The 25,350-nt window shown below is 45.3% G+C and overlaps 1 protein-coding gene and 1 non-coding gene across 15 annotated transcripts in view; one reads left to right on the top strand and one right to left on the bottom strand.

Annotated features, from left to right (window-relative positions):
* The window catches only part of LOC105465375 (ELMO domain containing 3), a 40,945-nt gene that overhangs the window by 2,657 nt on the left and 12,938 nt on the right, over positions 1–25,350 (bottom strand). For all 14 annotated transcript variants that reach the window (XM_071076989.1, XM_071076984.1, XM_011713787.3 and 11 more), the window contains 5 exons: positions 23,956–24,024; positions 22,884–22,975; positions 21,527–21,650; positions 21,166–21,288; positions 15,439–15,569 (listed from right to left, as the gene is read on the bottom strand). In XM_071076989.1, coding sequence (XP_070933090.1) covers positions 15,439–15,569; positions 21,166–21,288; positions 21,527–21,650; positions 22,884–22,975; positions 23,956–24,024 — 539 coding nt within the window. The remainder of the gene's footprint in view (positions 1–15,438; positions 15,570–21,165; positions 21,289–21,526; positions 21,651–22,883; positions 22,976–23,955; positions 24,025–25,350) is intronic.
* LOC112423726 (U7 small nuclear RNA) lies at positions 19,193–19,253 on the top strand. Its single transcript, XR_003014287.1, has one exon. It is a non-coding gene; the product is annotated as a U7 small nuclear RNA (small nuclear RNA).

Below are 25,350 nucleotides of genomic sequence, written 5' to 3'. Positions count from 1 at the left end.
TTAAAGCTCTATGTTTAGTCAGGCAAGCTCCTTTCTTTAATAACAATGAAACCAAGCTCGCATAATCGCTGAATGGAAAGGGCCTTTTTTTTTTTTTCAGGGAACTTGCAGACATGACATGTTATTTTCCCTTGTTGCACATACATAAGGGCGCCCAGTGAGAGGAACACATAGACCAGTGCATTCCTTAGTATAGAACAAGAACCAAGATCTATTTATCCCACCTGCTTCCCAATTGAAGAAAAATCCATTTCATTATAGTATAGAACTGTACTGCCCAGTATGGTGGCGACCAGCTGCATGTATTCTATTTAAATGAATTAAACATTAAAAACAAATACCAACTCGGCTCCTTAGTGGTACTAGCCACATTTCTAGTGCTCAGTAGTCATGTGTGCTTAGTGGCTGCTGTACTGGATGGTGCATTTCCAGTATCTAGACCATTTCTGTCACTGCGGAAAGTTCTGGACAGTGTTGAACTGCAGAAGGTCTTCTGGCTCCACAGAGATTTTTCTCAGGGTCTTCCATGACACCCGAATTCCAGATCTTGGCCTGGCTACCTGGTAGCTGTGTGTCCTTGAGGAGGCCACCCAACCTCTGTGAAACTCAGCCTTCCCATCTCTCAAAATCAAAAAGGAAATAAACTTTGAGTGCTGTGCAGAAAAAAGTTAACACAGCAGGCCTGAGACTCCTTAGAGCCTGAGCCTTAGAAAATTCTTAGATCAGGCCATGGCTGACAGCTGAGAACTTGGATTTTGAGATGGTTCCCATCATTTCCTAACATTGTTCCTCAACTGCTCAGGCAAACAAGATAGTTTTTGCTGGCTGGGCCCAGGGCTCACAATCCAGCACTTTGGGATTACAGGCGGAAGGATCACTTGAGTCTAGGAGTTCAAGACCAGCCTGGGCAACATGGTGAGATCCTGTCTCTACAAAAACAAATTTTTTTTTCAAAAAAGCAAACACAAAAAAGATACTTTATGCAGAACACCAGCTTTCCCTCTATGATTCTAGAATTTTGGTATGTGCTAGGCAGAGGATGCCTACATGACCAGCATGTCATGGTGAAAACCTTGAGTACAGGGTACCTCTAATGAGCTTCCCTGATTGGTGACATTTTACACGTGTTGCACAATTTGGCAGTGGAAGAATGAAGTGCGTTCTGTGTGATTCCACTGGGAGAGGCCTCTTGGACATTGGCATCTGGTTTCCTACAGACTTTGTCCCATGCACTTCTTCCCTTTGCTGATTTTGCTTCCATTGTACTAAATCAGAACTGTTAAGTATAACTATAAGTAGAGTCCCTTGAGTCTCTTAGGAATCATTGAACCTGTGGGTGGTCTTGGAAATCCAGCTTTAGTGCCACACTGGGTAGAGTCAAGTCACTAATCATTACAACAACTCCATGAGACAGATTTTTTCTTTTTTTTTTTTTTTTTGAGATGGAGTCTTGCTCTGTTGCCCAGGCTGGAGTGCAGTGCAGTGGTGTGATCTCGGTTCACTGCAACCTCTGTCTCCTGGGCTCAAGGGATTCTCCTACCTCAGCCTCCCAAATAGCTGGGACTATAGGCACGTGCCACCACACCTGGCTAATTTTTGTATTTTCAGTAGAGACAGGGTTTCACCATGTTGGCCAAGCTGGTCTCAAACTCCTGACCTCAAGTGATCCGCCTGCCTCGGCCTCCCAAAGTGCTGGGACTACAGGCATCAGCCACCACACCTGGCCTTATGAGATCGATTTTGTCAACAGTTAACATATTATCCCACTACTCACCTCACAGAGTTGCTGTGAGCATTACTTAAGATCACATGTGCAAAATACTAGGCACTGCACCTGGCCCAAGTAGGTATTAACAAATGTTCATCATTATTATCCTTGCCTCAACATGGGTAGCTGAGAACAGCATTGGTGCTGACCTTCATGTACACCTCTGTACCTTCACATACTGCCTATTTAATGATCATATATACTTGCATAATATCATCCCTTCCCTTGATTTTTTTCAATCTAAAAATAAATATGAGAAGAACAGTATAGTAACAACATTATTAACAGAGGACCTGGACTTAATGTTCATCCATTCTCAGGAACTTTTTTTTTTTTTTTTCTTTTTTAAGACAGAGTTTCGCTCTTGTTACTCAGGCTGGAGTGCAATGGCGCGATCTCGGTTCACCACAACCTCTGCCTCCCAGATTCAAGCAATTCTCCTGCCTCAGCCTCCCGAGTAGCTGGAATTACAGGCATGTGCCACCATGCTTGGCTAATTTTGTATTTTTAGTAGAGACGAGTTTTCTCCATGTTGATCTGTTGATTAGGCTGGTCTCAAACTCCTGACCTCAGGTGATCTGCCTGCCTTGGCCTCCCAAAGTGCTGGGATTACAGGCGTGAGCCACCACACCCAGCCTGGGAACATTCTTAAAAAGCCCACTTATTGGCCAGGCGTGGTGGCTCACGCCTGTAATCCCAGCAATCTGGGAGGCTGAGGTGGGCGCATCACTTGAGGTCAGGAGTTCAAGACTAACCTGGCCAACATGGTGAAACCCCATCTCTCCTAAAAACACAAAAGTTAGCTAGGTGTAGTGGTGGGCACTTGTAATCCCAGCTACTTGGGAGGCTGAGGCAGAAGAATCACTTGAACTCAGGAGGCGGAGGTTGCAGTGAGCTGAGATCATGCCACTGCACTCCAGCCTGGTAACAGAGTGAGACTCCAACTCAAAAAAAAAAAAAAGCCTACTTATCAAAAAACAGTAAAAATTTGGATTTCAGATCTACATGTCTCCTTTCCTTCAGAAGTTCCCTCAGACCTAAGAAGCATTGTTTAGAGCTAAAATACTGCACTGAGGCTGTGATTAGGAAACTGACTAAAACACAACAGAGGAACTCAGACCTGGACATTTTTGTCCTTCCATTTACAATTTCATTTATCCTCATGCCTCACATTTGGGCTTAGAAACCTTTGTCTGCTGAAGCAGGAAGACCAGAGCATCTTTTGTGGCTACTGCTGACCTGGCCCCAACCCTGAAGATTCCAATTGAGTGGTTCTGATGGGGAAAGTCTAAGCATCTGCACTCCCACTGCTATGTGACCCTTCAGGGTGTGCTGCTGGCTGGGAATCAATGCTGTACAGAGCCCACCGCCACCGCCAGGCCAGGAGACAGGGCTAGGCCCAGCTTCACCACTCACGAGCTATGGCTTTGTTCAGAAACATTTGGACTCTCTTACCCGCACATTCCTCTGCTGCAAGGGGAGATTGATGAGGCTCATCTCTGCCCTACCTCTCTCACAGGATGGGCGTGTTGATGGAATGGAGTGATGGAAACTGCTTGGAAAACTATACAAATTGTTGTCTGTAAGTAAGCATTATTTTTGTGTGTGTGTGTGTGTTTTTTGAGACGGAGTCCCACTCTGTCGCCTAGGCTGGAGTGCAGTGGTGTGAACTCGGCTCACTGCAACTTCTGCTTCCCAGGTTCAAGGGATTCTCATGCCTCAGCCTCCGGAGTAGCTGGGATTACAGGCATGCGCCAGCAACCCAGCCAAACTTTTGTATTTTTATTAGAGACAGGGTTTCGCCATGTTGCCCAGGCTGGTCTCAAACTCCTGACCTCAAGTGATCCGCCTACCTTAGCCTCCCAAAGTACTAGGATTATAGGCGTGAGCCACCGTGCCCAGCCAGTAAGCATCATTATAAAGTGCTTCCTGGCCTGCCAGCAAGGAACCCGATGCATGGTGCCTCTCTCAGTGCAACTGTGCTGTAGCGCTACTCTTAGGACAGCGTGGCTGAAGCACTTCCATACCACTGGGATGGATGGGAGTCTGGGAGTCTGGGAGTCCCCCTAGCGTTTGCAATTTTGGACAATTCTCCTTTAACAGGTTGTCCCATGGCTACCTAAAACTTCAACTCTCTCCTTAGGAAAGCACGAGACTGGCTGCTGGCAGGGCTATATCCCCCAGCTGGTATTCTGATCTTATAGATTCTCTCCTGGAAAACTCTGTTTTCAAGATTCATGAGTGTTGCTGGTCAAGTTAAATTTTATTTATTTATTTATTTATTTATTTATTTATTTATTTATTTATGAGACAGAGTCTTGCTCTGCTGCCCTGGCTGGAGCGCAGTGGCATGATCTCAGCTCACTGCAACCTCTGCCTCCTGGGTTCAAGCTATTCTTCTGCCTCAGCCTCCCGAGTAACTGGGATTACAGGTGCCTGCCACCATGCCCAGCTAATTTTTATATTTTTAGTAGAGACAGGGTTTCACCATGTTGGTCAGGCTGGTCTTGAATTCCTGACCTCAGGTGATCCACCCGCCTCGGCCTCCCAAAGTGCTGGGATTACAGGCGTGAGCCACCGCACTCAGCCAGCTCTAACCTCTTAACAAAATTTTTTTTTCAAGACAGAGTCTGGCTCTGTTGCCTAGGCTGGAGTGCAGTGGAGTGATCTTGGCTCACTGCAACCTCTGCCTCCTGGGTTCAAATGATTCTCCTGCCTCAGCCTGGAGTAGCTGGGATTTTGGGCATGTGCCACCACACCTGCCTAATTTTTGTATTCTTAGTAGAGATGGGGTTTCACCATGTTGGCCAGGCTGGTCTCTAACTCCTGACCTCAGATGATCTGTCCACCTTGGCCTCCCGAGGTGCTGGGATTACAGGCGTGAGCCACTGGGCCCAGCCCTCTTAACAAATTTTTAAGTATATGATACATTATTGTTGACTTTACTGCTATTGCTTCTTTTTCTTTTTTTTTTTTTTTGAGACGGAGTCTCGCCCTGTCGCCCAGGTCACAGTGCTGTGGCGTGATCTCTGCTCACTGCAACCTCTGCCTCCGGGGTTCAAGCGATTCTCCTGCCCCAGCCTCCCAAGTAGCTGGGATTACAGGCATGCACCTCCACGCCCAGCTAACTTTGGTATTTTTAGTAGAGACGGGGTTTCACCATGTTGGTCAGGTTGGTCTTGAACTCCTGACCTCGTGATCCACCTGCCTCAGCCTCCCAAAGTGCTGGGATAACAGGCGTGAGCCACTGCACCCGGCCTGCTATTGTTTCTTATTGTCTGACGTGGAGTAAATAAAAGTCTCTGATGAATTCCTCAAAGGCCAGCAGGCAAAGGGATAAGAAACAGACAGGTGAGAGTGGCCAGTCTAGGTGTGTGAAGACTGAAGTACGCAGGATATCCTCTCTCATCTTGCTGTTCCCTCTGCCTGGACGCTCTTCCCTGACATCTGAGTGACTTGCTCCCTCACCTCATTCAAGCCCTTCTTTGAAAACAAATGGGGGATTCTGAGCCGGCAATATACCATGGTTTCTACCATGGTTTCCATATTTCTGCAGGCAGGTCTTACAAGAGAGCCTTCATAAGCCACAAGAAGGAGAACTGAGGTCAGAGATGACTGATCTCTGAGACTTCGAGACTGATCTCAGCTGGAGGATTCTGGGGAAGCCATTTCCCCTGTCTGGTCTCTGTTTTCTTACCTCTAAAATGAGAGGGCTGGACCAGTGATAGCTAAGATACTCCTCAATCTCTGGGCATCTGATATAACAAAGCAATGTCCCTGCAAGAGACCACACCATTTCATAAGCTAATAACCACAGTCCTCAAACTTGACCCAGATATTCCCTTCCTGAATCATGAAGACCAGAGAATATGCCTACTTCCTCAGTTTGTGAGGTCCCAGTATATCTCCAGACCAGATACTCACGAAGGCCCACTCTGGTCCCCTTCAATGTGTCCCAGAATAGACGGCATATGGGAAGCCTTGAGATTTAATGGGTGTTTCTTCTAAAAAGATAGAGCTATTCAGTACAAGTTAGAAATGAAAAACTGCTTGGGTGGCAGGAACTGTATGAGTTTTTGTTTTGCATAAAAAAGTTTCAGATTCAAGAACGGATCCACCTTACTGATGCTTGTGAGTGTGTGTGTGTGAATGTGTGTGTGTGTGTAAGCAGATATGTATTCAACTGATTTAGGAACTGTATGAGTATTTGTTTTGCATAGAAAAAGTTTCAGATTCAAGAACGGATCCACCTTACTGATGCTTGTGAGTGTGTGTGTGTGTGTGTGTGTGAATGTGTGTGTGTGTGTAAGCAGATATGTATTCAACTGATTTAAAAAACACAAGATAGTGCCTAATGTGCCTGGCACTTTACATTGTTTATCTACAACTTGGGACACCTCTCTGAGGTTGAAATTATTTTCACATGTTATAAGAGAGGAAGCTAAAGTGTTTCTTTGTGGTTTTTTGGTTTTTTTTTGAGACGGAGTCTTGCTCTGTTGCCAGGTTGGAGTGCAGTGGCATAATACCGGCTCACTGCAATCTCTGCCTCCTGAGTTCAAGCGATTCTCCTGCCTCAGCCTCCTGAGCAACTGAGATTACAGGCACATGCCACCACGCCAGGCTAATTTTTGTATTTTTAGTTGAGACAGGGTTTCACCATATTGGCCAGGATGGTCTTGATCTCTTGACCTTGTGATCCACCCGCCTTGGCCTCCCAAAGTGCTGGGATTACAGGCGTGAGCCACTGCGCCTGGCCTGTTTGTGTTTTTTTTGATACAGGGTCTCCCTCTGTCCCGCTGTTGCCCAGGTTGGCCTGAAACTCCTGGGTTCAAGTGATCCTCCTGCCTCTGCCCCAAATGCTGGGATTACAGGCGTGGGCCACCACACTCAGCCCTTTTTTTTCCTTAAACTCACATCCAGTCCATTAGAAAAACCTGCTGGCTCTACTCTCTTAAGCCCATATACTCGACTTTCTACATCCAGAAGCTGACCACTTTGCACCAACACCTCTGAAAATAATGCTGGTCCAAACCAGTATCATCTCTAACACTACAAAAGCCCTTACTGGAAATTCTTCTTAACTTAGCAGTTGGTAGGATCCATTGAAAAAAAAAAAGTAAGTTGGATTGTGTCACTCTGCTGCTCAAAGCCCTGCAGTGGCTCCTCATTTTACCCAGCATAAAACCTAGAGTCTAGAGTCCTTTTCATAGCCTGCTAGGCCCTGCACCCTCTGGCCCATCACCTCTATGACCGCCTCTCCTACTGCCCTTCCTGTGTTCTTTCCACTCCAGGTGGCTTCCCTACTACTCATTACCTATGCTAGACACATTCCTTTCTTGAGTCCTTAGTTCTAGCTAATCCCTCTGCCTGGTGTTTTCTTCTCCCAGATATCAGCTTGGTTAACATTCCCACCTCCAAGGTTTGGTTTAAGTCTCACCCTCTCATGACAGCTACCCTGACCACTCTATAAAAATACTATAACCACCTCTCCACATTCTGTCAGCTCTATCCGATTTATTTTTTCCTTAGTACTTATTACCTTCTAGAGCACTCTATAATGTATTGCTATACTGAGCTTACGGTCATCTCTGCTGGAAGAATCTTTGTTTTATTTACTAATGTATCCCAAGCACCAAGAAGAATAACTAGCACCAAGGGATGTTGAAAAAATCTTCATTCAGTGAATGAATGAATCTTAGGTCCCATGAATATGGGATAGACAGATGGCAGGAAACAGGTCAAATTTGTTTTCTAAAATGGAGAGACTATTAAAAAATAAAATTAGCTGGGCATGGTACCACACACCTGTAGTCCCAGCTACTTGGGCGGCTGAGGTGGGAGGACTGCTTGAGCCTGAGAGGTCGAGGTTGCAGTGAGCTGTGATTGTGCCCCTGCATTCCAGCCTGGGTGACAGGGTGAGAATCTGTCTCAAAAAATAAAAATAAAAATAAGATGGAGGGATTGCCACCTTTTGCTACTTGAGAAAACTATAAAACCCAAGGGGTTTTATATTTCAACCCAGATAATTTCAAAATAATTTCAACCCAGAGGGCAGGTCCAGACAGAGACAGAGGAGCTACCGAAGCACCTCTGGCCTGTTGGTAAGTATGTGGCTCACATGATTCATGGAGGTCCATCTCCTCCTCTTGGACACGTGAAGGCTAACTCTTCTCTTTCAGGGCCAAGAGATGCTACCCCTGTGCAAGGGATTTCCTCAGGGAGGGCGAAGAGTTGAAACAGCAACATCACAGCTGTGCTTACTACTTTTGTACATTGTCTCTAATTTTCCCAGTGAGCCAGTTGAAGTTTCTATTGTGAAAAGAAAATATATTGGGTTCCCCCAATCACTAAGCTAAAGGGAAATGTCAAGCTGGAAACTGCTTAGGGTAAACCTGCCTCCCATTCTATTCAAAGTCACCTCTCTGCTCACTGAGATAAATACATATCCGACTGCCTCCTTTGGAAAGGCTAATCAGATGCTCAAAAGAACACAACATTTGTCTCTTATCTACCTATGACCTGGAAACCCCCTCCCTGCTTCCGGTTCATCCCACTTTTGCTTCCAGTCCTCCCACCTTTCCGGAGGAACCAATGCTCATTTTACAGTGTTAATTGATGTCTCACATCTTCCTAAAACTGTAAAACCAAGCTGTGCTCTGATGACCTTAGGCACATGTCATCAGCACCTCCTGAGGCTGTGTCATAGCGGTGCATTCTCAACCTTGGAAAAATAAACTTTCTAAATTAACTGAGACCTGTCTCAGATATTCAAGGTTCACATTTTGGTAACTATGGATGGATTCTGAGTGGAGATGCCCCTGACCTTTGACAAATCTCCTATCAGTGCTTGGTACCAGAATGAGCTAATTTTATGGCTCAAACCAATAGGACAATTTGCTGAGGAGGGTCAGAGAGCACCCCCTCAGAGAATCCCTGGTTTCCCCAAATTTGGTGAAGATCTTTGGCTGGGCACGGTGGCTCACACCTATAATCCCAACACTTTGGGAGGCCAAAGCAGGTGGATCACCTGAGGTCAGGAGTTCAAGACCAGCCTGACTAATATAATATGGTGAAACTCTGTCTTTACTAAAAATACAAAGAATCAGCCGGGTGTGGTGGCGGGCACCTGTTTAACCCCAGCTACTCAGGAGACTGAGGCAGGAGACTTGCTTGAACCCGGGAGGTGGAGGTTGCAGTGAACCAAGATTGCGCCACTGCACTCCAGCCTGGGTGACAGAGTGAAACTCCATCTCAAAACAAACAAAGATCTAAAGTTTATTTTGTTGTACAACTCCTCTTTTTATTTGGAATTTTACTTGCTTTTAACAAGGAAGGCAAGATTTCCTATTTCGATGACAATGGAAGGCAGGTAACTCCTTTCTGGAGTCTGAGCTCACTTCTAACAGGGAACATGAGCTGGTTTTTTGTTTTTGTTTTTGTTTTTTTCCTGCTTCTAGGATGGTAGACAGCAGTCTACAGCCTGAGACCCATCCCTAGATAAGTAACTGAATTATCTTGTTTTTAAATTAAGGTTATTACACCCATGTATCTTTCTGTAAGTGCTTTTAAAGTGCTGGCCGGATATGGTGGCCCACACCTGTAATCCCAGCACTTTGGGAGGCCAAGGCGGGTAGGTCACCTGAGGTCAGGAGTTCAAGACCAGCCTGATCAACATAGTGAAACCACATCTTGAAAGAAATCAGGCACATTCCTCAGCCCCGGGCTCAACACAAACAGACCCAGTACAAACTCATCCCATCATATATCTCTCAACTTCCTGAGCCCAGTACAAACACATCCCACCATATATCTCTCAACTTCCTGAGCCCAGTACAAACACATCCCACCATATATCTCTCAACTTCCTGAGCCCAGTACAAACACCACCTGGAAAATCCCCGATAAGGACACAGCCGTTTGTGGTTTTACTGAAAGCGTGGGAACCAATAGAAAAACTACTTAATGTATAACTTAAAATGTAAACCAATTGTAATGCTGTAACCAAAAGAATTCCCTTGTTCCTCTGTAACTTTATGTATCCTATTTACATCGGGCTATAAAAAGCAAGCACTCGCATTGTTCGAGGCCCTCTTGTATGCTGCAGAATGGAGGGACCAAGTTCGAACTTGCAGTAAAAGATCCTTGCCGCTTGGCTTTGACTCTGGACTCTGGTGGTCTTCTTTGGGGAACAAACGGTCTGGGTATAACAATCTCTACTAAAAATACAAAAATTAGATGGACACAGTGGTGCGCACCTGTAGTCCCAGCTACTCGGGATGCTGAGGCAGCAGAATCATTTGAACCGGGGAGGTGGAGGTTGCAGTGAGCCAAGATCACATACTACACTCCAGCCTGGGTGACAAAAATGACACTCTGTTTTAAAAAAAAAAAAAAAAAAAAGGCCTTGCGACATTGAGTTACAGGGCTTTAACTCCTGGGTCTAAAAAAGAACACCAGGCTGAGACGGGCGGATCACAAGGTCAGGAGATCGAGACCATCCTGGCTAACACGGTGAAACCCCGTCTCTACTAAAAAATACAAAAAGCTAGCCGGGCGAGGTGGCGGGCACCTGTAGTCCCAGCTACTCGGGAGGCTGAGGCAGGAGAATGGCGTGAACCCGGGAGGCGGAGCTTGCAGTGAGCTGAGATCCGGCCACTGCACTCCAGCCCGGGTGACAGAGTGAAACTCCATCTCAAAAAAAAAAAAAAAAAAAAAAAAAAGAACACCATGTCCTGCCAAATCCTTTTTTTTTTTTTTTTTGAGACAGAGTCTCGCTCTGTCGCCCAGGCTGGAGTGCAGTGGCGCGATCTCGGCTCACTGCAAGCTCCGCCTCCCGGGTTCACGCCATTCTCCTGCCTCAGCCTCCCAAGTAGCTGGGACTACAGGCGCCCGCCCCTGCGCCCGGCTAATTTTTTCTATTTTTAGTAGAGACGGGGTTTCACCATGGTCTCGATCTCCTGACCTTGTGATCCGCCCACCTCGGCCTCCCAAAGTGCTGGGATTACAGGCGTGAGCCACCACGCCCGGCCAAATCCTTTTTTTTTTTCTTTTCTTTTTGAGATGGAGTCTTGCTCTGTCGCCCAGGCTGGAGTGCAATGGCATGATCTTGGCCCACTACAAGCTCCGCCCCCTGGGTTCATGCCATTCTCCTGCCTCAGCCACCCAAGTAGCTGGGACTACAGGCACCCGCCACCACACCCGGCTAATTTTTTGTAGTTTCAGTAGAGACAGGGTTTCACCATGTTAGGCAGTATGGTCTCGATCTCCTAACCTCGTGATCTGCCCGCGTCAGCCTCCCAAAGTGCTGGGATTACATGTGTGAGCCACCGCACCCGGCCCTATGTCCTGCCAAATCTTAAACATTGACAGCAATTAAAGGCTCATCTTCAGGCCTGGTAGAAGATGCCAATCAGGATAAACTGCATCCCTAAGACACAGGGCCAGAAATTAAAGCTACTCAACTCCTCAAGGCCCAGGGACTCTTGTGGAAGAGGTGGGTGTATGAGATTATAAGAGCTGATTTTTGAAAGATAAAATAGGTAAGGTTTCTTTATAAATTAATCATGAATGTCAAAGGTACACTGATGCAAAAGCAGCACATGACCCCCTGTGTCAAATTAACAAGATTTTCTTGAAGCATTAAGCAACTCCTTAAGAAAGGTTATAAACGTTATAAAAGGCTTATGGAAGTTATATGTTATGGTCAAGATTAAAATTTTATAGATTGTTTATAAAATTTTGAAAAACAAATTTTATTGGCTTCATGCTATTTTTATTAGGGCTTGTTGATTGAAAATCAAGTCTCTACTCTCAAGGAATGGATATTTTCACCTTCTTTTTGAAATCCTTGAGTTATCACTTTGGTTAAAACAATGACTTATTTTACAATGACCTGTGATCCTATTTTGTGATATCAAGTTTTAAACCTTTGGTATTTGACAAACTTTCCAAAATCAAATCATAAATTATGTCTTTTTCTGACCTGATTAATCCTTTAAGATATAAGTCTCCATAATGTCCAAAAATGACATAATTTGGCTTATTTGGTATAAAAATTATACAGGAAGCATTGTCAAATATGAAATGGTGTATTATTTTCTTTGGGCTGTATTTGTATAAATATGTTATTGGTATGTGTTCTAAAATTATGGGAAACTCCTATAATTCTGATATAACTTAGTGTACATTATCAGTAATAATTATAACTGTTATGCTAAATTATTGTGTGCCACAGAGGTAACAAATTTCCTTATCAACTGTGTCTTTGGATGGCTTCCCTAGAACTTTGTCATCCACAGACAACTGTTGTGTTGTTTGGTCCTCTTTAGAAGGTGGTTTTATAATCAGCTGTAATAGGCCGGGCATGGTGGCTCATGCCTGTAATCTCAGCACTTTGGGAGGCTGAGGCGAGCACATCACTTGAGGTCAGGAGTTCAAGACCAGCCTGGCCAACATGGCAAAACCCTGTCTCTACTAATAATACGAAAATTAACTGGGTGTGGTGGCAGGTGCCTGTAATCCTAGCTATTTGGGAGGCTGAGCAGTAGAATCGCTTGAACCTGGTAGGTGGAGGTTGCCATGAGCCAAGATCGCACCACTGCACTTCGTCTTGTGCAACAGAGCAAGACTAGTCTAAAAATAAATGAATAATAATAATCATCTATAAAGGGGCTCTTGAATGCAGGTTTCTGATAACTTTGGAGATTGTGACATCAGAATAGAGGAAAAACTTTCAGACTCATGGAGAGCTCAAATGCTCATGAATATCAAAGCAGAACAGGAATTAACTGCATGGACTGAAATAATTTTTTTGGCTTTTTGCTTAAAACATTGCTGATCCTTTGTTTTGTTGTTTAGAGTCTTCAAACTTTTCTTTTGAGCTATTGACAGCTTTTAACAATTTAGTATAATCCTATGACCAAAATTTGGAACACATTTGTTTCTCTCTATCTGATTTCTCCAGGATTTGGAAACTATTTGTGAGTACTCTTAATTTATGGCAATATAGTTATTTGCATAAGTACAATAAGAATCTGTTTTCACTGGTAACAGGACACAACTGGAGAAACTGATTATTTTACCAAGGCTTTGACTGGAACTATGTTCTTTCTTTTGAGGAATCAAACTTGATTTATGGAGCCAATAAAGCCCTTGGGAAAGTGGCCTCATATTTTGTGTACACAGTCCCTGAACAGGGTTTCTGACTTGTGTTAAGTAAAGAATGTTACGACAGGCCCAGGAGCCCCAGGTTTATCTTGGAACCTCAAGAGGAGAGGAAATTCACCCAACTCATAGATATTTGATGGTACAAATCCATGGCAAGGCTTGGCTTTAAAAAAGTCTTGCCTGAGATTCCTTCTAAATAACAAAGTTCCATCAAAGTCAATGTTTTAAAAAAGCCTATGTGAAAAATAATTATTCTTGCTGTATTTTATACAAATAATCTGGCCAAGTATTATAAAGCAAATCGGTCCTACCATGATTTATCTTTAGTAAAAACAGGAAACTGGAGAAAGAAAAAATATGTTTTAAAAACTATAGTACACCTGTCATGAGATCCTAGTATTGCCTAATGTTTTTCAATTGTAATAATTTTCTACAGTTTGGGCTGAATTCTAATTTTTCTTGGCTACAAGTCTTCAAAATAATGTTTTTGGCCAGGCACGGTGGCTCACATCTGTAATCCCAGCACTCTGGGAGGCTGAGGTGGGCGGATCACGAGGTCAGGAGTTTGAGACCAGCCTGACCAACATGGTGAAACCCTGTCTCTACTAAAAATACAAAAATTAGCTGGGTATGGTGGCATGTGCCTGTAATCCCAGCTACTCAGGAGGCTGAGGCAGGAGAATCGTTTGAACCCAGAAGGCAAAGGTTGCAGTGCGCGTGATCGCGCCACTGCACTCCACCCTGGGCGACAGGACAGAGTGAGACTCTGTCTCCAGAAAAACAAAACAAAACAATGTTTTCAATTTCTTTTCCTCCTTTTTTTTTCCATTTTCCTAATTTGGAGTTACTGAAAACTAAGCAGTGCTTTCTTTCAGCCCTGCAAACTGAAGCCAGGCAACTTCAGAAGAAAATAACAGCAACCTATTTACATACATAAGCCACGTTCATACCTGCCTACTGATATACAGACTTCAGAGTAATGTGGCCTATATTGATTTTCCAGGATTGTTCTTTTGTTTGTTGTTTTCTCCCTTCCTCCCCGTACTTCCTCTTCATAGGACATGAGACTTCACAACCTTCCAAAAATGAACTTTCCTAATAACTTAGAACCTATCCGTCTAGGAATAAACCATCCTAGCTATAAGAAATCAGATGAAACCTAAGACCAGAGATTCATTTTCTTCTAAAATGCTTTCTCCAAAAGATTTCAAAAAAGAAAAGGGGGAAAATGTGAAAGGAAAATATCTTGGGCCCCCAAAATCACTAAGCTAAAGCGAAATGTCAAGCCAGGAACTGCTTAGGGCAAATCTGCCTCCCATTCTATTCAAAGTTGCCCCTCTGCTCACTGAGACAAATGCATATCTGATTGCCTCCTTTGGAGAGGCTAATCAGAAATTCAAATGTAATCATTTATCTCTTATCTACCTATGACCTGGAAGCCCCCTCCCTGCTTCGGAGTCCTCTTGCTTTTGCTGCTAGTCATCCCGCCTGGACAGAAAGAATGTTCATTCTTACATATGTTAATTGATGTCTCATGTCTCCCTAAAATGTATAAAACCAAGCTGTGCTCTTACTATCTTGGGCACATATCATCAGGACCTCCTGAGGCTGTGTCACGGGTGGGCCTGTGTTCTCAACCTTGGCAAAATAAACTTTCTAAATTAACTGAGACCTCAGATTTTTGGGGCTCACACTGTAAAAAGTAGAGTAGAGGTTCCTCTTCAAAGACTTTCCTCCCCATCTACTTAAGTTAAATAGTAACTTCTCTTAGAAGCAAAATTTAATAAAGACCTCTGCTAACATTCTTAAATATCTACTAGCCGTAATAAAGAAATCAATGTACTTTATGTTCTTAGCTCCCACAATGTAGCCTAAATATTGCCCTGGCATGCTTATACTAGTCCAAGCAAGCATTAAGTCATAGCCTGTTCCTCATCCTTATTTGAAGGTGTTTTTACCTTTCTCAGCATTCCACAAGTTACTTCCCCCTTCCTTTGTTCTCCTCTGCCTTTGCCTCTTTTAAAAAGTTCTAAGTTGCTAGCCAATCAGGACAAATACAGAATGTGAAGTCCCGTTCCAGCCAATAGAAACCGGACACAGCAGTAAAGTAGGCAGGTCAAGTTATAAATGACCCTGTCTCCTTTATTCAGTGTACTCTTGTGGCAAAACTGCTAGCTAGCGTACCCTTTCTGTAGAAAGTTAAAAAATAGCCTTGCTGAAGAAATTAACGTTCAAGTGCTGTTTCTTTACGGCAGCAAAGAACAAGCATTTCTAACAACACTATGATTTCCATTCTGCAGATGAGGGAATCAAGGCTCTGAGGAGTTCAGGAACTTGCTTGAGCTACACAGCTAATAAACGGTAGAGCTCATATTTCAATGCAGGTCAGACTGATGGGGAAGCCCATTCCTGGTTTGTCTCAGCTGTCCTGGGAGCCCTCTGGGCCACTCAGGTCCTAGCTCCACAGCCCCTTCCTTTCCTCTGGCTTCCCACCAAAGTCTCACCTGGATGTGGTGACGAGACAGGCGGAAAATCTCCTGTGCCATCAGCAAGGTCTTTGAGTCCATCACCAGGTACAGCAGATGCAGGAGGGCAAGGAAGCCTGCGCCTCTCAGGTCCGTGGCTGGATTCGCTCCTGTAACAGAGGCCATGAGGAAACAGGGTGTGGCAACGAGCAATGCTTTAAGAGCTTGCCATGGGAAGCTGCCCTGACACTGGCCTCTTCCCAGGCTAGGAGAGCATGACAGCACAGGTCCACTTTCTGCCACACTTGTGGGGCTCATTCTAATGAGCTAAGCAGGGGCTATGTACCAAATGGGGATCCCAGCGCCCTGGGGCAGCCTCCCACATTAGTTTTCTTGCTGCTGTCTATGACCCTTGACAGTTACTCTTCCACAAAACAATCAGAGCGATCCTTTACAAAAAAGGCTGCATTTACAGTTCTGGAACTAGATGAATAATGCACTTTCTGCCTATTCCTCCCACTAAGTACAGCTAAAAGCCCTGGACATTACTATATAAAATAAACAGAAGACTCTGAAAGGAGGGAAGACAGACTTATTAAGAATCCTGAGAGCTGAGAAATGACTCTCTGGTGAATTCCTGGGTTTCTTTTTGCCTAATATATCCCAAGTGGTGCTGGAGAAGACAGCAACCCAGAAATGCCAATGGGAGCAGACTAAAAAGCCCCAAGGAAAGCTGCTCTCTCTAGCCAAAGTGTGGAGAAAGAGGCAGTGTAGCAAGACAGAAAGCTTTAGCCAACACCCACCCTACTGCAGCAAAACACCACAGAGAAAACTGTGGCCCTATCCCCACTCTTCTCCAGAAAAGGCGGAGTAGGGACCCTAGACTTCCATCCTGGCCTGACTGTCAAGGCACCCTTAGCTCCACAAGGGTAGCGTCAGAGAAGGACCAGCGGGGAGCTGGGACTTTATATTTCCCAGGGGTAAGGAGCCCCCTTGCCTCCTGTGCGATGTGGAAGTCACATAGGAAGAGTAACGAGGTACCCCTGCCCCACCAGCCATGTTGGCCAGGCTGGTCTCGAACTTGGTATTAGTATAAGCCAAATGGGATACCTGGACTTCCACCCCCACCTGGCAGTAACAAGGTGACGTCCCTCCTTCCCCTGCTGGCACAGTAACAGAGGAGGCCTGCTAAAGTAGATTTAAGTAAGATCCAGAGTCTCATACAAACTATCCAAAATGTCTAAGATACAATAAAAAATCACTTGTTACACCAATAACTAGGTAATTCTCAATTTGAATGAGAAAAGATGATCAACAGACACCAACACTGAGATAACACAGTTGTTGGAATTATTTGACAAGGAATTTAAAGCAGCCGTGGTAGGCAAAATAATCCCCCCGCCCCATGATGGCCATGTCCCCAGAAGCTATGACCATGTTATGTAACATAGCAAAGGGGATTAAGATTGCAGGTAGCACTAAGGTTGCTGATCAGCAGAAAGGGAGATGATCCTGGACTGTCTGGGTGGGCCCCATGTCATCGGAAAGGTCCTTAAAAGTGTAAAAGAAAGGCAGAAGCCCAGAGCCAGAGAAAGAGTTGTGAAGAATCGGGCTCAGAGAGATGCTATTTCTGGCTTTGAAGATGGAGGAATGGAGGTGGCCTCCAGAAGCTGCAAAAGGCAAGGAAATGGATTCTCCTCCAGAGCCTCCAAAAAGAACACTGTGCTGCCAACACCTTGATCTTGAACACAGGTTCTCAGTGAGACCTGAGTCAGACTTCGGAACTAGAAAACTGTAAGATAATAATTTGTGTTGTTTTAAGCCACTAGGTTTGCGGTAATTTGTTACAGCAATGATAGAAAATGACTATAGTATCTACCATAGAATGCCTTTGGTAAGCAATTATGGACAAATACACTTCGAAAAAATGAAAGAATAGAAAGTTTCAGTAAAGAAACAGCAGATATAAAGAATAACCAAATAGAAACTTTAGAACTGAAAAATAGCATAACTAGAACTAAAAACTCTCTGGATGGGGTCAACAGGAGAACAGAGACAGCAGAGGAAAGAATCAGTGAACTTGAATATGGGACAGTAACAATAGAATTACATAATATGAACAACAGAGGGACAGAAAAGCAAAAACCAAAATGAACAGAGCCTTAGAGATCTGAGGCTATAACAAAGATTTTTAAAAATGAACAAAGATAGCATTTGTATCATTGGAATCCCACAAGAGAGGACAAAGTGTGGAGTTGAAGAAAGTATTCAAAGGAATCATGGCTGAAAATTGACTAAATTTGGCAAAAGACACAAACCTACAGACTCAAGATGCTGAGCTAACCTCAAACAAGAGAGGCCCAAAGAAATCCACACAATGACACATCACAGTCAAATTCCTGAAAACCAAAGACAAAGCAAAGATTTTTTTTTTTTTTTTTTGAGACAGAGTCTTGCTCTGTTGCCCAGGCTGGAGTGCAGTGATGCGATCTCAGTTCGCTGCAACCTCCGCCTCCACCTACCAAGTAGCTGGGACTATAGGCACGTGCCACCACGCCCAGCTAATTTTTGTATTTTTTTAGTAGAGACGGGGTTTCGCCATATTGGCCAGGCTGGTCTTGAACTCCTGACCTCATGATCCACCTGCCTCGGTCTCCCAAAATGCTGGGATTACAGGTGTGAGCCACTGCGCCTGGCCAGCAAAGATCTTTCTTTTGAGACAGAGTCTCACTTTGTCACCCAGGCTGGGGTGTAGTGTGATCCCAGCTCACTGCAGCTTCCACTTCTTGGGCTCAAGCGATCCTTCTGCCTCAGCCTGCCCAGTAGTGGGACTACAGGCATGCGTCACCACACCTGGTTACTAAAAAAAATTTTTTTTTTTTTGGCCAGGCATGGCGGCTCACGCCTGTAATCCCAGCACTTTGGGAGGCTCATGCAGGTGGATCACTTGAGGTCAGGAGTTCAAGACCAGCCTGGCCAACATGGTGAAACCCCATCTCTGCTAAAAAATACAAAAAAAAAAGCTGGGTGTGGTGGCACAGGCCTGTAGTCCCAGCTACTTAGAAGGCTGAGGCAGGAGAATTGCTTGAACCCGGGAGGTGGAGGTTGCAGTGAGCTGAGATCGTGCCACTGCACTCCAGCCTGGGGAACAGAGTGAGACTCCATCTCAAGAAAAAAAAATTTTTTTTTTTAGAGATAGGGTCTTGCAATGTTGCCCAGGCTGGTCTTGAACTCCTTGTCTCAAGCAATCCTCCTGTCTCGGCCTCCCAAAGTGCTGGAATTACAAGTGTGAGCCACCATGCCTGGCACAGAAAAGATTTTGAAAGCAGAAAGAGACTATGAACTCCTTACTTACAAGGGAGAGATCATTCAAATGACAGTGGATTTCTCATCAGAAACTATGCAGGCCAGAAGGAAGCAGCACATTTTCAAGTGCTGAATAAAAAGAAGTGTCAACCTGGAATTTTATATCCACAGAATTCAGAAGTGAAGAGGAAATTGAGACATTCTCAGATGAAGGAAAACAAAGACAATTTATAGCCAGCAGACCTATCCTAAGATAATAACTAAAGGAAGTCCTTGAAATAGAAAAAACATAAAAGAGGGAACTTTGGAATATTAGGAAGGAAGAACAAACAATGGAAAGAGTAAACACAACATTTTTCTTTTTCTTTTTCTTTTTTTTTTGAGACCAAGTCTCACTCTGTTGCCCAAGCTGGGATTACAGGCATGAGCCACCGTGCCTGGCCCAGATTTTCCTTTTTCTCCAGAGATTTAGAAATTACATTTATTGCAGTGTCACAGCTCTTTTATAATTTGTCTAGCAGGTTTTCTGGTTCTTCACGAGAACCCCTCCTCAAAAAAATTATGTTTGTTGATTGAAACAAAAATCTTAACATTGCTGGTGCAATTCTCTATATATAGAGAGGATATATTTAAGACGATTACATGATAGATGAGAGAGGGAACAGGGACGTAACCATGTTGCCACACCAACAGACCACCAGTTAATTAGGAGTACATAACGTTTCCTTTTATCTTTTTTTTAAATTTAAAAAAAATTTTTTTGAGACAGAGTCTTGTTCTGTCACCCAGGCTGGAGTGCAGTGGTGTGATCTTGGGTTCAACCTCCACCTCCCAGGTTCAAGTGATTCTCCTGCCTCAGCCTCCTGAGTAGCTGGGATTACACGTGCATGCCACTACACCCGGCTAATTTATGCATTTTCAGTAGAGATGGGGTTTCACCATGTTGGCCAGGCTGGTCTTGAACTCGACCTCAAGTCATCTGCCTGCCTCAGCCTCTCAATGTGCTGGGATTACAGGAGTAAGCCACTGTGCCCTGCCTTAAAGTTTCCTTTCAAAATTAAGATATTTCCCTATTCTATACAAATATAATTTGATATGGTTTTGTTTATTTTTATTTTTATTTTTTTTGAGATGGAGTCTCACTCTGTCACCCAGGCTGAGTACAGTGGTACAATCCCAGCTCACTGCAACCTCTTTTTCCTGGGTTCAAGCGATTCTCCTGCCTCAGCCTCCTGAGTAGCTGGGACTACAGGCACGTGCCACCACACCTGGCTAATTTTTGTATTTTTAGTAGAAATGGTGTTTTGTCATGTTGGCCAGGCTGGTCTTAAACTCCTGACCTCAGGTGATCCCCCTGCCTTGGCCTCCCAAAGTGCTGGGATTACAGGCGTGAGCAATCATGCCCGGCCAATTTGATATGGTTTTGAAAAAAAATAGTACAACCTAAAAACTGGTGAAATGATTCTGTTTCACTCAGAAAGTAAAATAATATATGATAAAATTTTCATAAATATTTTTTAGAGAGGAAAAAACCCAAAAATGCCAGATTCTAAGTCACATCACTCCAGTGTTTTACATAGCACTTAGAGTAAATGTATACAACAGCCTAAAAGACCACCAAGTGATCTTTTCTCCTGTCACTTTCGTCTCCACCTCAGCCACACTCTCGCTATTTTTCTTTTCTGAGACAGAGTCTCCCTTTGTCACCTAGGCTGGAGTGCAGTGGTGCGATCTCCATTCACTGCAACCTCTGCTTCCCTGGTTCAAGTGATTTTCCTGCCTCAGCCTCCTGAGTAGCTGAGATTACAGGCACGTGCCACCATGCCTGGCTAATTTTTATTTTTTATTTTTTTCCGATACAGAGTCTTGCTCTGTCGCCCAGGCTGGAGTACCATGGTACAATCTCAGCTCACTGCAACCTCCGCCTCCCAGGTTCAAGCAATTCTCCTGCCTCAGCCTCCTGAGTAGCTGGGATTACAGGTGCACACCACCATGCCTGGCTAAATTTTCTATTTTTAGTAGAGATGGGTTACACTATGTTGGCCAGGCTGGTCTCAAACTCTTGACCTCATGATCCACTTACCTCAGCCTCCCAAAGTGCTGGGATTACAGGCCTAAGTCACCGCACCCGGCCCTAATTTTTGTATTTTTAGTAGAGATGGGGTTTCACCATGTTGGCCAGGCTGGTCTCGAACTCCAGACCTCAAGTGATCCACCCTCCTCAGCCTCCCAAAGTGCTGGGATTACAGGAATGAGCCACCACGCCAGACCTACTCTGGCTATTTTTCAAGCAGAGAAAGCAGGCGCCCCCTCACGGCTTTTGCATTTGCTACACCCTCCTCCCAGAATACTCCGCTGAGATCTTCCCCCTCATAGTGCTGGATGAGAACGACCTGGCCTCTCACTCTAGTCCTGGAATCAGAGGCATGAAAAAGAAGATGAGCTGCTCCTCCCTCTTACCCTGAAAGCCCAGGTCCTCCCAGTGGTCTCCATGAAGGGCACAGTCAAACTTGGAGCCGGTCAGCTTCTTATAGATGGTCTGGAGGACTCGGCCATGCACTGGGTCTTGGCTATCCAGGCCACCTGCCCCAAAACACACCCACACTGTCTGCCAGATTGCCCCTCATGGGAGAACTGGGTGCTTCTCAGAGAATGTGAGATCTGGACTGTGCTCAAGATTTCCAATTCTCAGCTCCCACTCTCACCCGCCAACCACGGTACATGCAATATTCCTGGCTTAGCCTCAGCAACAGGGTCAGCACACAGGGTCTTGCCTCACCGCAGATGCAGCAACTGCCCTGTGGGCTCACATTGCACTCACATTGAGCAATGGTCAGGACCAAGTCCCTTTCTTCCCGAAGGCCCTGGTGGAGCTTTGGAGGCCCGAAGAGGTAGTGTCGAAGGGCAGCGAGCCCAGTCCTTCGAATAGTTGGCTGGATTCTTTTCTGGGGAAGAAGTTGCAGGCAATGGGCAGAGTGCTGCTTCATGTCCCTTAACCAACTTCCCATCAGGCTCAGACCAGAGGCAGCGCTTGCAGAAAGTAATTCCCCCAGCTAGCTGGCTGGTCTTTGGGCCAGGGGAAGGAGGCAGAAGTTGCAAGGCACCTGTTGTCTCTAGAGCCGGGTTCTTCCAGCTCCCAGATTTTTTGCAAGGTGAAAGAGACATCCCCAAGGGTAGGTATTATCAGCCATTATTTGCATTTAGTCCTCTGGGCTTTTCCAGAACTAGCTATTCCACTAACTCCCACAGGGGTTACACATGCCCAGCTCCCTCAGGCAGTCAGACAAATGCCAGGACAGGTTTCCCAGGAGGTGGGGACTCACTGGAGTTAGATGACTCTGAGGGGTAGCTGGGATCTTTTGGTCACAACCAGCACTTCCCAAGTGAGGTCATGTTGGCTTCTCATGGCCCAGGGTCACTACTGCAAGCCTTAGAACATTCTGATTTCGGTAGCTTTTGGCTCTCTGGGTCCTATAAAACAACTTGGTTCCTATCTTTTTAGCCTCTCTCCCCTGAACCAGGATTTAGGTAGAAGACCTGAAATCACATTTATCTAAATGTATTGTTACTCAGTATGTCCCAGAAAGCTCCCCAGTTTTTTTTATTTTTTACAGAGACAGGGTCCTACTCTGTTGCCCAGGTGTGATCATAGCTTACTGTAGGTTTGAACTCCTGGGCTCAAGTGACCCCCTCACCTCAAACTCCTCCAAAAGTATTACAGGTATGAGCCACTATGCCCAGCACCTAACCCACCCCTAGCATTTATTCCCCCAAATATTTCTTCTTTTTCCAACTTATATCTTTCTTAAATTCCTAAATAGCTTCTGGTTCCTTGAGGGAATGGAAGGTTTTCCTCCACTGGCCAGGAATTACTCAGCTCCCTCAACAGTTTGCCTTGCCTAGTACTTGATTCTAGATGTCCCCATCCCTAAAAGGGAAGAGTAGAGAAACAGTTATACAGGCCCCTGAATGACAGGGCCACAGGAGCTGTAAGGGCACAGTCCCACAAAAGCTACCAAGGCCCCAAATGAAGCATGGGTCCTAGGCCACCCATGATCCTGGGCACCAAGATCTTAGGGGAGATTTGCTTGCCCAGTGCCCTATCCTGGTGGGACAGAAGCTTGGCTCCTAGGGAAAAGGCACTTTGCCTGAGACTCCAAACCCTGCTACCATCATACCTTGAAGGAGGAAAGGTCCACAGTCTGGAAGTACTGCAGGGCCTCACTGAAGGAGATTAGCTGCCCAGGCTGCTCTGAGTTAGCCTGGCTCCCTGTGGCAAAAGGGAAGACATGTCAAGATTTATAGGAGTCAGTCTGTCAGCAAACATTTACTGAGGTCCTCCTACTTGTCACCTCCAAGCCAAGCACTGACTTTCAGTTGAACATCAGACACCTACAGCTACAACCAATCTTCTTTCAAGAGGCTGGCATTATCTGCGAAGATGACTCTCTTTTTGGACTAGGCTATTCAGTCGTGCTAGGCCAACCTCTGCAGTGAGTATGGGGCAGATCTGCCCCACAAGGCGATCCCTAAATTCTCTCATCTGTGAGGGGGCAAGTCACTGCCTGGGGTGGGTACCCACATAAGAGCATGCAACCAGTTTGTTTAGGGGCCTTTCCTAATTTCCACTCTTCCCTTCTTACACCCTGTATAGGAACCCCCAACCACACACCTCTGTTATAGCCAATAGGGAATTAACTGATCAGTTAGCAATATAGGTGATGGCTGATACTATTCACTGGCCCCAGGAGCTCAATAGAGGCTCAGGCTAGATATAAGTCCTAGTTCTATTGCTTCATCCAAACCTCTTAGAAACAGGAGATAATTTTTATTCAGCCTTCAGAGCCTTCCAGCAGATTGCTTCAGCTCCCATCCCCAGGGATTTCCTTGTGCAGTAAACAACCTGAGCAGCCTCACATAGGGGCCCTGTCTCCATCCTCTTGCCCAACCTCGCCACTCTGTAGAAGCTGCCCTAACCAAGGTCAACCCTGTCTTCTCTCACGGCTGGGTGGAAGATGGACAGGGATGGCAGCCCTTTCTCCATGGCCTTCACTCTGGTTTCCTCCACAGATAGGATGTCATCATACTCGGATTTGAAAAAGATATTGTAATCTATGTTATATAGTTAAAATGAGCACTCTTAGGAATTCTGTCTCCTAGTCCCAGACTCACAGAAACATCTGCCATATGTGTGAATGTTGCCTTTGCTGGCAGAGGGGCTATGGGAGACAGCAGCATTCCTACAGTTACCTGTCTCTGGCTGGATGGTGTCCACAGCTTCCCATTCTTCTTGGGCTCTGACCACCTCTGTACTCACAACTGCAATAGTGGGAGAAAAGGAGACCCTCTGAGATCTAGGTATGTCTGGGCCTCTACTGCAGACCCCAGCCTTGTCTGCCTGTCTTGGGCCTAATTTTTTTTTTTTTAAGAGATGGGGTTTCCCTGTGTTGCCCAGACTGGAGTACAGTGGCTATTCACAGGCATGATCCCACTATTGATCAGCACAGGATTTTTGAACTGCTCCATTTCTGACCTGGGCCAGTTCACCCTTCCTTAGGCCACCTGATGGTCCCCCACTCCTGGGTGGTCCCCATATTGATGCTGAACTTAAGTGGGGCCACCTGATTAGCACAGCATACTACAGCCCAGAACTCCTGGACTCAAGCAATCCTCCTGCCTCAGCCTCCTGAGCACCTGGGACTACAGGCATGTACTACCACATCCGGCTGCCTTGGGTCTTAACAACCTCTGATCCTCTCCTCACAGGTTTGCTAGAGTGAGCTTTCAAAAAGTAAGATCGGGCCAGGCGCGGTGGCTCACGCCTGTAATTCTAGCACTTTGGGAGGCCGAGGCGGGCGGATCACAAGGTCAGGAGATCAAGACCATCCTGGCTAACACAGTGAAACCCCGTCTCTACTAAAAATACAAAAAATAAGCTGGGCATGGTGGCAGGCGCCTGTAGTCCCAGCTACTCTAGAGGCTGAGGCAGGAGAACGCGTGAACCCGGGAGGCGGAGCTTGCAGTGAGCAGAGATCGTGGCACTGCACTACAGCCTGGGCGACACAGCGAGACTCCGCCTTAAAAAAAAAAAGAAAAGTAAGATCAGACATCACTGCTCAAAACCCTCCAGGGATTCTCCATAGTCCTCAAGATAAAACCCATACTCTACAGCACAGTATCCACATAACTTCACGATCTACAGATGGTTCCTAACTCGTGACAGTTCCACTTACCATTGTTTGACTTTTAGATGGATTTATCAGGATATTAAATGCATTTTTCTTTTCTTTTCTTTTTAAATTTTTTGTTTTTTTAAAGGCTAGTCAGGTGAAGCAGCGGGAGTGGAGAAGGAACAGAAACATCTGTAACTGGTTGTGATCAATTCGTTGTAAACATCATTCTACTCGGACCAGCCTTAAATGCACTTTCGACTTATATTTTTTGCTTCCAAATGGGTTTATTGGGATGGAAGTTCACCTTAACTCGAGGAACATTTGTAGATTCTTCTTACCTCTCTAGCTGTGCCCCAGGGCCATCCAGAACTACCTGAAGTTCCTCCATGTGCTCTGCCCTCTCCCACCCTCGGTGCCTTTTCACAGACTGCTCTCCCTCTGCTGGAATCAAGACTCCAGGCACTGCCACCAT

This window comes from Macaca nemestrina, chromosome 13 (assembly GCF_043159975.1).
Source record: "Macaca nemestrina isolate mMacNem1 chromosome 13, mMacNem.hap1, whole genome shotgun sequence".
Lineage (NCBI taxonomy): Eukaryota > Metazoa > Chordata > Mammalia > Primates > Cercopithecidae > Macaca > Macaca nemestrina.
Note: the sequence above shows the minus strand (reverse complement) of the source record. Positions and strands in the feature narration are given on the sequence as shown.